Source organism: Phascolarctos cinereus, unplaced genomic scaffold, assembly GCF_003287225.1.
Source record: "Phascolarctos cinereus isolate Bilbo 61053 unplaced genomic scaffold, phaCin_HiC Scaffold_2;HRSCAF=192, whole genome shotgun sequence".
NCBI lineage: Eukaryota > Metazoa > Chordata > Mammalia > Diprotodontia > Phascolarctidae > Phascolarctos > Phascolarctos cinereus.
The window spans coordinates 61900607-61915124 of NW_027555625.1; the positions used below are offsets into that span (position 1 = coordinate 61900607).

The 14518-nt window shown below is 53.3% G+C and overlaps 1 protein-coding gene across 1 annotated transcript; it reads right to left on the minus strand.

Moving 5' to 3' along the window:
• Positions 1–13125, minus strand: HSD11B2 (hydroxysteroid 11-beta dehydrogenase 2). Its single transcript, XM_020989346.2, has 5 exons — positions 12689–13125; positions 3298–3510; positions 1662–1847; positions 1369–1506; positions 1–985 (listed from the first exon to the last, which is right to left on the minus strand). The coding sequence occupies exons 1-5, from the start codon at positions 12945–12947 to the stop codon at positions 618–620; spliced, it is 1164 nt and encodes a 387-aa protein (XP_020845005.1). The 5' UTR covers positions 12948–13125; the 3' UTR covers positions 1–617.
• Between the last annotated feature and the right edge of the window lie 1393 nt (positions 13126–14518).

Sequence of the window (14518 nt, forward strand, 5' to 3'; positions counted from 1 at the left end):
GAGAAATAAAAATTCCAGTTTATTTATGTGCTTTAAAAGTGACGATCAGTTAGGTGGTGGGGTGATATAGAGGATACAGCCGAGCCCGCAGCTCTAAGGGAGGATTCTAATTCTTGAGCCAGCCAAGATACGGTTAGAATTAACCCTTCAGATCCCAACACGTTGGGAAACATTCCTTTCATTGAGAGTTTACCAGGCACAGCCCTTCATGGGTAGGAGGGACCCCATCATCCCTCCTTCCCTCCGACAGTTCTTATGAGGGCTTTGTAGGGAAGAAGCGGTGTCTGGAGACATCGAGTTCGTGGAAGGGGCCACTCAGCGGAAGACAACATCTGGATTTACCCTGGGCTGTGCCCACACACGATCAAAGGATTTAGAATTGGAAGGGACCTTCGAGATCATTTAATGCAAACCGCCTCTTTTCCTAGAAAGAAACGGCTTGGGGGAGTAAGGGTGGGGGAGAAATAAGGTCCCCAAGGTCACACGGGTGGTCAGGGGCAAAGCTGAGATTCAAACCCCGATCTTCTGACCCCCAAGTCCAGAGCTCTTTCACTTGTCCCCCACTGAGTCCTGAGCAGGCGATTCCCCAGCGGGGACCCTGGGTGGCTGTGCCTGGTTCACTGGGACGTGGTCTGGGTTTGGTTCGGGGCCGGGGGCCGCAGGGCCCGGGGCAGTGAGTGGTTGATAAAAAACTCCTGCAGGAAGCGGCGTCGCAGCCCCTCGGGCAGGTAGTAGTGAATGAAGTACATGAGCGCCAGCCCCCGGCCCGGGTAGTAGCGGCGGTGGGGCCGAGCGGCCAGCAGCGCGTCCGTGATGGCCTCCACCACGGGGCTCAGGTCGGGCACAGCCAGACGCAAGGTGCGCAGAAACTGGCCGTGCGTGTGCTCGATGTAGTCCTCTCCGTAGGCCTGTAGCAGCTCCCCGGGCAGGCTGGCCACAAGCAGCCGCTTCCGCTGCTCCCAGAGGCCAGGGTCCTCCATGGGCGCTGCAGGAGCCGCAGCAGGTGATGGGGTGGTTCGGCGCGCCCGACCTTCCCCACCCAAGCCCAGAGCCACCCAACCTGGAATCACGTGGAGGGAGCAGGACGGACCTCAAAGGTCACCCAGGCCATATATTTATATATCCTCGAGGTCTGGGCCTAACAAGCAGCGAACTCATCCGATCTGGGACCTCTATTCCCTGTCTGTGAGAGGTGGGGGCGGAGTGGGGAGGGGACAGCCTCCGCCTAGTTGACTCTACCCGCCCCGTCCCAGATACCCTAGCTCTCCCAGACTCCACCCCCCGCGAATCTGACCTGCCCTCCTCCTCGGGGAGTGGACTCAGCAAGCCTAGGCCCCGCCCTCAACCTCTCAGTCCCGGGATCCGCACCTGTCTTGAAGCATCCAGGCTGGATGACGCTGACCTTCACCCCCCAGGGGAGGAGCTCGCTGCGGAAAGTGTCCATGAGCAAAGCCACTGCAGCCTTGGAGGCCCCATAGGCGGCCAGGCAAGGATACGGCATGTCTCCTGGTGGGAAGGCACGCGTGCACACCGTCCTGAGGCTCTGGCACATCTTCCTATCTTCCCCCGCCAGCTCCGGGACCCCTGGACTGGGCGTGGCCGAAGCTGAGTTAGCCCTCCCGCCCGAGCCGCAGCCCCTAGCCCTGGTGACCCACCCTCACCTGCCGGGCTGCCCACGGTGACAATGCGGCCCCGGGAGCGACGCAGCAGCGGCAGCAGCCCTTTGGTCAGCTCCAGAGCCCCGAAGAAGTTGATCTCCATGCAGCTGCGGAAGGTGGCCACTGGGGACAGCTCCACATCGGCCACTATGTCGTTGTGGCCCGCGTTGTTCACTAGTCCCCAAAGCCCTGGACCGTAGAAGAGAGGGTCATGGCCAGCCCAGCCCTCTGTCCCTGGGCTCTTACCCTCCCCCACCTCACATCCTCCTGCTCCCCAGCCCTAGCCCTTGGCCTCTTCCCTTCCCGGCCTGAATCCTACTCCCCTTATCCTCTAGAGTCACCACACGCTGTGGATCACGCGGACTCTCTCTCTCTCTCTCTCTCTCTCTCTCTCTCTCTCTCTCTCTCTCTCTCTTCTCTCTCTCTCTCTCTCTCTCTCACACACACACACACACACACACACACACACATACACACACACAAACACACACACACAGCATTTTCTGTACTTTCTCCTCACCCCAAACTCTTATTGATCATATTAACGCTCCTATTGACTCAGTGATCATGTCCGCAGGTGACTCTCCAACTCCCTCCTAAGCTACACGCGCGCACACACACACACACACGGGCACACTCACAGTGTCTCATAAGCATCTCCAACTAAACACTGTCCAAGACGGAATTCTTATCTTCCCCTCAAGCCCATTTCTCCTGTTTCACTATTAATCTTGCAGTCACCCAGCTTCATGACCTCCCAGTTCTCTCCTCCTCCCTCTCCCTCACACCCCCGTATCCAATCAATTGTCTGGTGCTGTCTGCTCCAGCCCTCCTAGTTCAGGTGTCCTAACCTCTCTCCTCACTTGGACTATTAGAACAGCTTCCTAATTGTTCTCCCTGCTTTCCAGTCCAACCTCCACACAGCTACCAAATTAATATTCCTACAGCTTGAATCTAAGGATGTCACTCTCTTGTTCTCCATTGCCTTTAGGATCAGACACAAACTCCTCCATTTGGCATTTAAAGTCCACATCTTTCCATCCTGTCCCAAAAGTCTTAGGACAGTTTTAAGGTTTAAGAGCCTAAGGCTTTTGGAACATCCTGTATATTACTCCCCTTCGTAGACTCTACAGTTTAGCCAAATTGGCCTACTTGCTCTTCCACTTCTTCCATTACTTTGCAGAGGCTACTTTCCCTGCCTGGAATGTTTTCCCTCTTTACCTCCAATTCTTGGAACCCAAAACTCCTTTCCAGGCTGAGTTAAAGTCATTCAAGAGGCTTTCCCTGATTGCTTTAGTTGTGATAGCCCCCTCCCCCAATCACTTTGCATTTGTTTTGTATATATCCTGCATTTACTTCATCTGTGAGCATACTGTATTCCCTCCCCCCAAGGAAAAGGCAAGCTCTTTGAAGGTAGGGACTGTCTCACTGTTGTATTTGAATCCCCATCACTGAGCACAAGTACCCAACACATAGCAGGTATTTCATGAATGCTGGTTGATTAATTGGTTCAGCATTCCCTGATTAAGCTTGATTAAGGCTCCTCCCCTGGTCACCCCCCTCCTGACACCTTCCTTTCCTCGACCTGCCCCCTCCCCATTTTTCTTTTCTCCCAAGGTCATTAAAAAGGAAGACTGACCAGAGCGGGCGGTTTGGGCCTTGGCAAGCTCCAGGGCTCGGGTGATGTCCCCAGGTTTGGTCAGATCCATCTGCAATAGGGTCAGGCGGGAGGAGCAAGAGGCCCGAAGCTCCTGCGCCCCTCTGCCCTCTGGCTCCAATACCGTGGCCAGCACGGTAAAGCCCATGGCATCTAGCCTTTTGGCTGTCTCCTTCCCAAAGCCAGAGTCACAGCCTGCGGGGCAAGGAAGGAATTATTAGCTGAAGAGGCAGAGCCAGCAGCCTCTGGCATTCTGGGTTTGTGTATTGGTGTGGGACATATACCTTCAGCTTCCATTGGTCCCCATTCAAACCTATCTTCCAAGCAGTAAAAGGTAGCATTTATATAACACTCGAAGGTTTGCAAAGCACTTTACAAACATTTCATTTGATCCTCACAACCATCCTGGGATATAGGTGCTACTATTATCCCCATTCTACAGATGGGGAAACTGAGGCAGACAGCAATGACATGACTTGCCCAAGGTCACACAGCCAGTAGGTTTCTGAGGCTGGACTTGAACTCAGGTCTTCCTGACTCCAGACCCAGTGCTTTATCCACTGAGTCTCACTGCTGCTGTGGCCAAACTCCCACAGCTACCAAATTGAAATTCCTAAAGCGCAGATGCGACCATGTCAACTCCCCTGCTTCAGAGACTCCTCATGGTCTTGGGCTCTCTGCTTGGCATTCAGAGCTCCAACATTCCTCTCCTTGCTCTTTCTTGCTGTTCCCAGTGTATGGCATTCCAGCTCCCCCCGCCACCTGCCTGGGTTATTGCCCCTGTCCTCCCCTGGGTTTCACTGAAGGCTCAGCTCCAGGACCACTTTCCTAATACCTTCATCTGCCACTGTTCTCCCTCACCTCCTCCAAAATCTGTTTGTTTGTTTTGTGTTGCATTTACTTATCTATGAACATGTTGGCAGCTGGTGTTACAGCGGATAGAGTGCCAGGCCTGGAGTCAGGAAGACCTGAGTTAATATCACATTGTGTGACCCTGGACAAGTCACTTTACGGACAGAAACCTCTTTTTTTTTGGTCATTTTATTCCCCAGTGTGCAGCATAGTGTCTGGCACACTAGGCACTTAATAAGGTCTTTTTGTTTAATCCAAAAGCAAGTCAGAGCTGGAAGGGACCTTAGAGATCGTCTAGCCCTTATTTTACAGAAGAGGAAAATAGCCACAAGGAGGGGAAAGTGTCTGGGCTGACAGTAGAACCCACTACTCTGTGTAACACTGTCCACCAGAACCTGCCCAGTCACTCTTTCCCTTCTTCCTGTACCCAAAGGAGATCTGGGCATCGTGTATGCCTCATCCTTCACCTCATTAACCAGAAGCAGGGCATGATGGGCAGCAGAGAGGAAGAAGTCTTGGTGGAGAGGAGAGAAGGTACTCACTAAAAAGTCAACGAGTGGCTGGATCCTTCCAAGCAAACACCCTTCCCTTGGGGACCCTGGAGCCAAGGAAGTGACTGAGACCACAGCTCTGTCCTGTGCCACCCCCTGCTCACTCCCTACATCTCCCTCACCTTCATGACTATGGCCAGGAAACTGGGAGACTAGAGTGGAGACCTCAGGAGTCACAGGGCTACCCCCAAACCACCAGGCCCTCCCCCATAACACTCTCCATGGTTCCTGACCAAAGGAGCACCCACTCTTCTAAGTCCCCACAGTGTAGACCTTCCACCTCCCTCCCCAGAAGCACCCATTCTGGTCCCAAGAACAGGCTGGTCAGGTATAAGATCCATGGTGCCCAGGGACAAAGCCTGGCCAAGCTGGGTAGGTTAGAAAGCGCATACTCAAGGGCCTCTGCATACACCATACAATTCAGCAACTCAACAAATTTATTTGTACCTCAGTGTACACACACACACACACACACACTCCTCCTCCCCCACCAAGTGCTAGACCCTACTTCAGACTCCTGTTACCTTTGGCCTGAACTAATGTAATTGCTTCCTGATTGATCTTCCTGTCCTGATGTATTCAGAACAAGCTGCCAAATTATTCTCCCAGTGTCTTTCCTCCCCCAGCACCTAGGACAATGCCTGGAACAAAGATGCTTAATAAAGATGCTTGTTGAATCTTCCTAATGCGCAGTTCTAATCATGGCACTCCTGCTCAGAACCTTCCTATCGTTCCTCATTGCCCAGAAGATAAAGTAGAAGTAGCTCAGCTTGCATTCAAGCTTCCCCAGTTTGGCCACAATCTACCTTTTAGTCTTCTTGCTCACTATCCCCCCTCATGAATTCACCACCTCAGCCAGAGTTACTCTGTGGTGGAGTCAGAGGACCTGTGATGTCACTGGTGCTCTTCAAAAACCATGAACAAAAACAGAGGACCTGACTGGAATCTCCACTCTGCAAATGTGGGACCAGCCAGAGTGCCCCTGGACGAGGTACTTTTCACAGCCTCAATTTCCTCTGTCTATAAGATGAGGTGGTTGAACCTGAGATGGTCTTTGAATTTCCTTCCTTATGGAAATTCTCTGAATGACTTCTTTAGAGGCACCCAGTGTGTCCCTTCTCTCCACTCCCTGGCACTCAGGGTCTCCCCGCAGCCCCTAACCTCTCCTCTCCGGGGCTGAGGTGAAAGCATGAGTCTTGGGTCTGGTCTCTTCGGTTCCCTGCTCTGGTCCAGCTGGTCCCGGCTGAGTCCTAAGGGGCCTCTCTGGGCCGATGTCCAGCTCGGGATTTGGCCGGGATGGAGGAAGGGAGGGAGGCGAAAGAAGGCGCAAGGACAGCCAGCAAGGAAGAGGAGGAAGGAGGGAGAGGGGAGAGAAAAGAGGAGGTGGGAGGAGTACGGATGGACATGGGAGGGTGGTACTCTTTAGATCTGAGAAAGGAATGTGTCCCATTTCTGGGACTGGCCCAGAGAGGTTCGGGCTGGGAGGGGGGGAGGGTTTCAGCCCCACCTGGGGTCCTGAGAGGGTGATCCACCCTGCCCCCTTTTTCCCTTTTAGCTGGGCTGAAACCTTTCAGCCTTGACCCCGCTCCCGACTTGGCCCTCTCAGTCCCGCCCCTCTCTGCCTCCCGCCACCCCAGTCTGGCCCCTCCTCCCGACCAGGCTCCGTCTGGCTCCCGGCCCCGCCCCCTCCCGTTACCTCGGGAGAACAAAGCCAGGCTGAGGGTTACCCAGAGCTTTGTCTGAGGCCCGGCTGGCGTGCGGGGCTGCCACCCCCACCCCCTGGGAACCTGTGGTCCTCCCGCGGTGGCCCCACTGTGTGTGTGTGTGTGTCTGTGTGTGCGCGCGTGGGTGAGGTTCACGTGGGCCCGTGACTGTGGATCTGGGCACCCACACCTCTGTCTGTCCACGTGCACGTGATGATGTGTTTGTTTGTCCATGTGTCCTGGTCTGTCTGGGTCTCAGTTCACATGTTGGCATGGTATCTGTGTCCATGGATGGCTGGGTTTGGGCGCATTTCTGGCCAAGTCTTCCCATGGCCAGACACATGTTACAGGACACCACTGTCTGCATATCTAGGCAGGTGTGTACACAGGAACATAGATTTAAAACCAGAAGGGACCTAGTCCTCATTTTAAGGAGAGGGGAACTGAATGGCCCAGAGAGGTAAGTAACTTACCTAGGGTCACACAGCTAGTAAGTAGCAGAGATGAGATTCAAAGCCAAGGCCACTGACTGCCAATCCAGAGCTCTTTCCACAGCACCCTTCTGCTCCATGTATGCATGTGGGGCCATGTGTCTTTGTGCAAACAAACCTGAGTGTCCCATCCATATGCTTCTGGCCAGAAATCCACATAGGAGTGAAAACGTGTGTGTCTGTGTCTGGGAAAGACTGCAGGCTGTCCAGGGGGAGAGGCAGAGGAACAAGGAAGAATGTGTATGGAGCAGCTCCCCTCTGGAGAAACCACTCTTCCTTTCCTGGTAGCCAGTCGCTCTTACCCAAAGGTGGAAATCAGGCCAGAGGCATCCCATGACCTCCCAGCTCATGACCTCACCCCTCCAACTGATGCCCTCCCCCCAACTCCTAACTCCTGGCCCATTTGGCTGAGCAAAGGGGGGCAGCTGGCACTTAATATGTCCTTGCCTGATGTTGGTGTACCCAGCTGATTGGTCTTTGATGTACAACTGAGACGCTAGAGGAGAGAATTCCTGCCAGGTTGAGGAAGCTCTGGGCCCACTTCCACTTCCACCTTTAGAATGGGCAGGGGTTACCTAGCTCAGGGGAGGTCTCTCTGGTCACTGATCTCATTCAGAAGCCAGGGTAAGGGGAGATGTCCATCCACAGAAGATAGAATCAGAATTTTAGAGCAGGAAGGGAATCTTAGAACCAAATGACAGAGCAGGGAGAAAAGACTTGTAGAAACATTCGGCCCACTTTGGTCCCAAAAGAGAACTGAGGTCCAGAGCAGGGAAATAGGGTGCCAGCCTAGAGCAGCATGGACTGTCCAAATGCTGTGCCAGGGAGGACTCCTCCCATTTGGACCACAGAGCTCCAGAATCCCCATCCCTAAGGCCCTTCCTTTCTCTTTGAAGCCTACATTCCCTCATCTTTGATTCCTATGAGCCTGGCCTAAATCTCTCCCTGCCTCTGATACTCACTATCTAGGAACCATGGCGACAGTCAGAAATTTGCAGATGTCTAGACCCCTCTGGGGCAGGTAGGTGGCGCCATACTGCATAGAGCCTGGTCCTGGAGTCAGGAAGACTCATCTTCATGAGTTCAGATCCAGCCTCAGACACTTACTAGCTGTGTGACCCTGGGTAAGTCACTTCACCTTGTTTGCCTCAGTTTCCTCATCTGTAAAATAAGCTGAAGAAGGTAATGGCAAATCACTCCAGTATCTTTGCCAAGAAAACCCCAAATGGGGTCATGAAGAGTAGGACACAACTAAAAAATGACTGAATGACAACAGAGTCCTCTGAGCTCCTTGTTTCCCACTGACCTAAAAGGAAATTGTGTGGAAAGGATAGGGAGTAGAGTGCTCCATACTGTGTCCCCTGGTCACGTGAGGGGTCAGATGAGTTCCCAGATGCCTGTGGCTTTCCCAGGTCTGCTGGGCCTTCTCCATCTGTAGATCTTTCTTTGGACCACAAAGTCCTTGGTACGAGGAATTCCCACTGGGAAAATCCCCTTTACTACTGCAGTTCATCAACTGTGCTCAGACTCTGAATCTGAAAGAGTTGTCTGGAGCTTTGAAAAATGTTAACAGCACACAACACTTCTTGCAGCGACCCCGTGAGGAAGGCAGCTATTATTATCCCCAAATAGTGTCTATGGCATTATGTTACATGGTCCAAGGTGGGTCAGCCCTAACTTCTAGAGACAGGCATCCAAAAACGAGGTTAGTCACCCACAGGGCCAAGTCCCCAGGAGGGGAAAGGAAGGTGGAAGGAAAACTTTATCATTCCTCCCTCACCCCTTATAGCCTGGGAAATTTCTGGGCAGGGCAGACAGGGGCCAGAGAAAGGGGATCTAGTTTGAGGGTTGAGGGAGAGGTTCCCTCTCCACTGAGTCCTGAGCAAAGAAAAAACTAATTGTAGCAGCAAAGGGGAAACTTCTTAACTCTGCTGCCAGCCCTTGATGTAGGGTTTCTATCCAGGGGTTCTCAAAGTAGGCTTTGGTCAACTGTGAAAGACTCAGCTACCCTGGTCAAGACAATGATCCAAGGCAATTCCGATGGACCCCTGATGAAAAAACCGCTATCCACCTCCACAGAACGGATGAACCATGAATGCTGATTGAATGCATGCTTCTTTTCATTATCTTTATTTTTATTGATTTCTTTTGTTTGTGTTTTCTTTAGCAACATGGGTAATATGGAAATGTGTTTTGCATGACCTCACCTTGTATAACTGAAATCAAACTGTTTACCTTCTCAAGAGGGGGGGTAGGAGAGAGAATTTGGAGCTCAAAAATTTTTTAAATGATTCTTAAGCCATTTTTACATGTAATTGGGAAATACCTAATGAAATATTTTTTTTTGTAAAAGTAGGATGCAGTATTGGTGCTGGAGATCCCATAGGAAAGGAAGAGGATAAGTGGGCATCAGTGGAACTCAGTACACAGATACTAACCCCTCAGGGCTAGATCACTAGAAGCAGGCAACCCATCTGATCTTATTGGAAACCCCAGCTAAGCCAAAGTTTCTGGAGGTCAACATCTCTAATCAAACTCATAGGACCAGCTCAGTCCACCAAATCCTTCCAAGTGTGTAGGCTCTTCCTCCTCACATCATCTTACCTCTCACTCACTTCCCTCCTGCTGCAGCCCAGGCTGCTAGCATCTGGTAATGTTGAGGTGGAAGGGATATCAGAAATCTTTCCCAATTAAGTCCCTTTACTATATCCTCAGGAAGCAGTCAGCCCTTCTACTTAAGTATCTCCCTTGATAAGAAACTCACTACTTAGCAAGGCACCCTTTTAGGACTGCTCTGATCCTTAGGACCTAGAGTCCTTATCAGCATCCCTGCCTCCAGCCTCCCTTCCCTCCAAATCTATTCCAGAACACACTTTCCTTCAGTTCGATTCAATAAGCAAACATTTATTAAATGCTTACTATGTACAAAGGCACTATGCTTGGTGCTGGGGATACACACAAATTAGTAATGGTCCTTGCCCTCAGGGAGCTTACATTCTATTCTCAGGACTCTGCTCAAAATCTTTCAATGGCTCCCCACTGCCTAAAAGATAAAGTCCAAATCTCTTTGCCTGGCTTTCAGTGCTTTCCGCATTCTGTGCCTTTTCAACCTTATCGCCTATTTCTCCCTTCCTGAAGCCACAACCCAATCTCTAACTGCTTTTTCCCAGGATCATAAGATTTATGGACAGAATGGATCTTTGAAATCATCCATTGCAAGCCTTTCATTGTAGCCATTCATTCAAGAAACTGACATCCAGAGAGTATGAATTTGAACCCATTTCTGACTCTAACCCCATTGCTCTTTCTGCTATATAACATGGCTCCCTTCTTCCCCTCACAACAGACTAAGTGTCCCCTGCCCCATTCAGGGCTGAGTCACTGAAGAGGGTACCCAAGAGGCAGAGGAGGGCAGCTGGCAGATCAGGCAGCACCTGAAGTGGTGAAGCAGCCTCCTTGCCCTGAGGGTCTGAGGCCACTTGGAGAAACCCCCTCCTTTATCATCTCCCGCCCCCCCCCCCAATTCTAGCCAAGGAGACTGGATGGGGGGCACTGTAAGCTGGTTCTCCATGGTCCTTCTCACCACTCTGGGCACTGGGAGCCAGTGCCAGTCTGGCAGGAAGAGGCAAAGTCCCTTGGGCCCTCTCCCCTCCCCCCCTTCGGTGTCTACCCCCACTTCCTTTTCTGTTGATAGATTTATTCCCATCTCCAAACAAAGGAAGCTCAGCTCAGCCCAGAGTCTAGCAGGCACCTGAGCCCCCTGCTCAGTCTCCTCCCAGGGCCTCTGCCCAGTCTTGGCCACAGACACTGCCCAAGATGGCCCCCGGCGTTGAGATACAATTCTGGCTTCTCCCACACAAATCCCTGACCCATCTCTCCCCACTGCTCCTTAGCCCTCACCAATGATAAGGTATCACAGAAACAACCAAGAACCCTGCAGCTGTCATCCCAGCTGCCCTCATTCCCCTCGAGTCTGGATACCAGCAGCCTTGGATCTAGAGTCAGAGAACCTGGGTTTGAATCCCACTTTCCACAAAAAAAAAACTCAGGTGATCCTGAGCAAGTCATTTCCTTTCCTCATCTGTGATGCTTCAAATCCTATGAGCCATCAGCTTTCTCAATGTCAGATCCAAAAGCACAGAGAAGGGAGGACAGGTCTGTCCTAAGACACCACTAATTCTTCTGCTTCCCCTTCCTTGGATTTGTCCTCTACTTCCCCCTCCCATCTCATTTCCTTTTTTTTTTTAGGCAATTGGGGTCAAGTGACTTGCCCAGGGTCACACAGCTACTAAGTGTCAAGTGTTTGGTCTGAGGCCGAATTTTAACTCAGGTCCTCCTGACTTCAGGGCCAGTGCTCTATCCCCTGCACCACCTAGCTGCCCCTCCCACCTCACTTCCTAAGGAGTCCGAGCATCCCTGCAGAAGAAACAGCACCCAAACTCATCCCGTGGTATGAACACCATAAAAAGTGTCTTCTGCAGTCTGGGGGTCAGAGGGTGTCAGCCTGAGCTCATGTCCCATGTGCCAGGCAGGAGTAACCTCAGGCCAAGAGTCATCCTCACTTCCTCATGTGGGTCTAGCCAAACACACTGATCCCTTACCTCCTCTTTTCTTCCCATAGGTCAAGAGGTGGACAAACTGACTTCCAAGAGTCATCCAGCTCTACTATTCTAGGTCCTAAGGTCCCTTCTAGCTATAACCCCTTCCATCTGTCCCAGCTTGACTGGAAGAGTTTCAGTTCTGGACAACATCTAACAGACTCATGTCACTCCAGAAATGCCAGGAGACAGCTAAGTGATAAGAAGTCCCTCATGTGAGCTCAAACTATATTCAAGTAGCAGAAACCATAGAGGCCAATTCCTTATTTCACAGATGAGGAAACTGAATCCCAGTGAAGAGAAGTGAGATGCTGAAGGTTATACACAGGTGGTAAACAGCAAAGGGTTGACTCCAATTCCAATATCATTTCCACTAACTTAGCTTCCCCTAGTTTTCCTCATTTCTGTCAGCATGGGAGCAACAACGGTCCCATGCAACCATCTTCTGATTCAGAGGACACCCCCCACCACCACCATTCTTGATAATGGGCCCCAAATGACGAGGTGTCACTGACCCCATGCCCTATCAAGACCCTGAGTGTTGGGACTGCCTCCTCTCTAAGACTGAAACCAGACCCCCTCCCCAATCTACCCCCCCTCAATGGCAGTCTCAGCGTCCAACCAAACCAGAGCAGAAAGCTTGATATAAGGCATTCACCATGTCTCGCTGGACAATAGGCTCTCTAGCCAAAGCATCTCAATCACTGTCCAGCCCAGCCTTTGCAAGTAGGGGTTTTATTCAGAGATCCACTGATTGGAGTGGAGTCTCTCCACTCCAGGGACAGAGGAAGAGCAGCTTTGGGCACCTCTGGTGAGCTGTGCCCACTGGTCTAGGGAAAGCATTACGATCATAGTTTTTAGACCTGAAAAGGACCTCTGAGTCATCTATTTTAACCTTCTTACCTTACAAATGAGGAAACTGAGGCACAAAGAGGTGGCATGCCTCGACCAAGTTCACACCTACTAAAGTAACACAGTTTAGGATTAGAACCCAGGTCTTTTGACTCCAGATTTCCAAGACACCACACTGTCTCCTCCCCCCGAAGTAGTTAGTTGTTCTCCCTCCTCTTCAGGCCCCTCCGGGGACGTAGCCACTGGGCTACTGCCTGGTCTAGCGGGAAGGGGGAGGACACCCTGTGCCCCAGAGTGCCACACCCACTCCGCCACCTCCCACTCACCAGTGATGAAGACCACCTTCCCTGCCACGGGCAGCCTGGGCCGCCGAGCCAGTCGGGACAACACCAGCCAGCCCGCGCCGGCTACCACGGCCACCCCGGGCAGCGTGGGCAGCAGGCGGCGACACAGCCAGTCCAGGAGGGCTAGCAGCGCCAGGGACCCGAGCAGCGCGCGGCTCAGGCGCAGGTCGGAGCGGAGCATCTGGAGCAGCGCCCGGCCGGCCACCAGGAGCCACGCACAGCCGTAGGGCCAGCGCTCCATGGCCCGGGGGCGGCTCGGGTCCGGGCTGCACGGGGAGGGAGGGGAGAGAAAGAGAGCGAGGGCGCGAGGGAGAGACGGAGAGAGAGGGAGGGAGGGAGGGAGGGAAGGAGGGAGGACCGCGGGCTGGAGGGGTCCAGCCAGGCGGCAGGACGCACTCCCTCTCTCTCCCAACTCGCCCTCGCCCGCTCCCCCAGAGCTTTATAAAGGACAGAGGGGGCGGGGCCGGGGGGCGGAGCGGCCCCGGCCACCCGACCCCCTACCCGGGCGGCCGTGGACGCCCGGGGCCGCGAGCCCGCCTCCCCTCCCCCCTCAAACCCCTGAGGGCGGGCCGAGCCCGGGCAGGTGCCCCCCTCCCCTTCTCCTGCCTCCCTCCCCTCCCGGCCTCGGAGCTGGTGGCCGAGCCCGCCCCCGGCCCTGCGTCCCAGCCCGCCCGCCCGGCCACCTCCCTCCCGCTCCCAGCCGGCCCCGCCTCCGCCCGCAGGGCTCGGCTCGGCTTTCGAAGAAGCCGGAACAAAGTTGACTGGAGGAGTTAGCTGCCCCACCGGGCCCAACCCGGCCCTGCCCTGCCCGACCCAGCCCGGCCCGAGCTGTTGGGCCGCCACTTCCCCAGAGGTTCTCTCCCTTCGCACTCCGCCTGATACCGTGCCCGCCTGTGGGCACCTGGCGCTCCGGACTGCCGGGCGTGCAGGCAGGAGGGATCTGTCCACAGCACCTAGCATGCGGCACGCGGAGCTGGGGCACCGTGGAACCCAGGCTTGCTACACCACCTTTTGTATTCTGAAAGCCCCGGGGGTTGGTCAGGATGTTGCAGAGCCCAGCGCGGAGTTCTCTCCCCCATCCCCCGCTTCCTTTCCCGGGGTCTATATACTCTCACTCTTACATACACACACGCCACGGTACGCACACTTTCACTCACACAGTTACATACACTCGCACACCCACAGCACTCACACACAATCTCACTCCCTCTACTCTTCCATCTCGCTCTTCCATTATCTTTTCCTCCCTCCTTTCTTTCTTTGAGTCTGCGTCCTGTGCCTTTCCTCTTTCCTTGCGTCTTCCTTTCTCTCTTCTTTCTTCCACCCTCTTTCACTTTCCCTCTCTTTTTTTCTTTGTCTTTTCTCCCCTCTCTCCTCTCCTCTCTGTCTCTGTCTGTCTGTATCCGTCTGTCTCTCTTCTCCTTCCTCCCCTTCCTCTTCTTTTCTTAGGCACAGGTACAGACTAACATGAGCACACGTATATGACCCACAGCGCCACAGCATCACACACTTGTACACACAACTAATACACAAAAATACACTACATGCACAGTCGTGTGCACCAGCCCCACTCCGAGATTCCTGAGGGGAAGCAGGACTGTGTGGTAGGAAGGCGTACTGAGTCCTGGTATGACCCCTATTCTAAGCCCAGGCACTTCTAGCTCATGCATCTTCTCAGAGCTTGGCACCCACCCAGGGGCCATACTGGGCCTGGGATCTCCCCTGAATCAGGACAATGCAGAGGAAAGGGGGAGAAAGGCAAAGTCCCTTGGACAGAACTGAACCTGATCCTAGATCTCTGCTGCCTTTAAA

What these genes read in the sequence shown, in the direction of transcription:
- HSD11B2 (XM_020989346.2), bottom strand. Translation starts at nt 12,947, where the DNA reads ATGGAGCGCTGGCCCTACGGCTGTGCGTGGCTCCTGGTGGCCGGCCGG. An exon ending in GGCCCAAACCGCCCGCTCTG is followed by an intron (nt 1,848 to 3,297) that starts GTCAGTCTTCCT and finishes TCTACGGTCCAG; the next exon opens with GGCTTTGGGGACTAGTGAAC. An exon ending in CACCGTGGGCAGCCCGGCAG is followed by an intron (nt 1,507 to 1,661) that starts GTGAGGGTGGGT and finishes CCTTCCCACCAG; the next exon opens with GAGACATGCCGTATCCTTGC.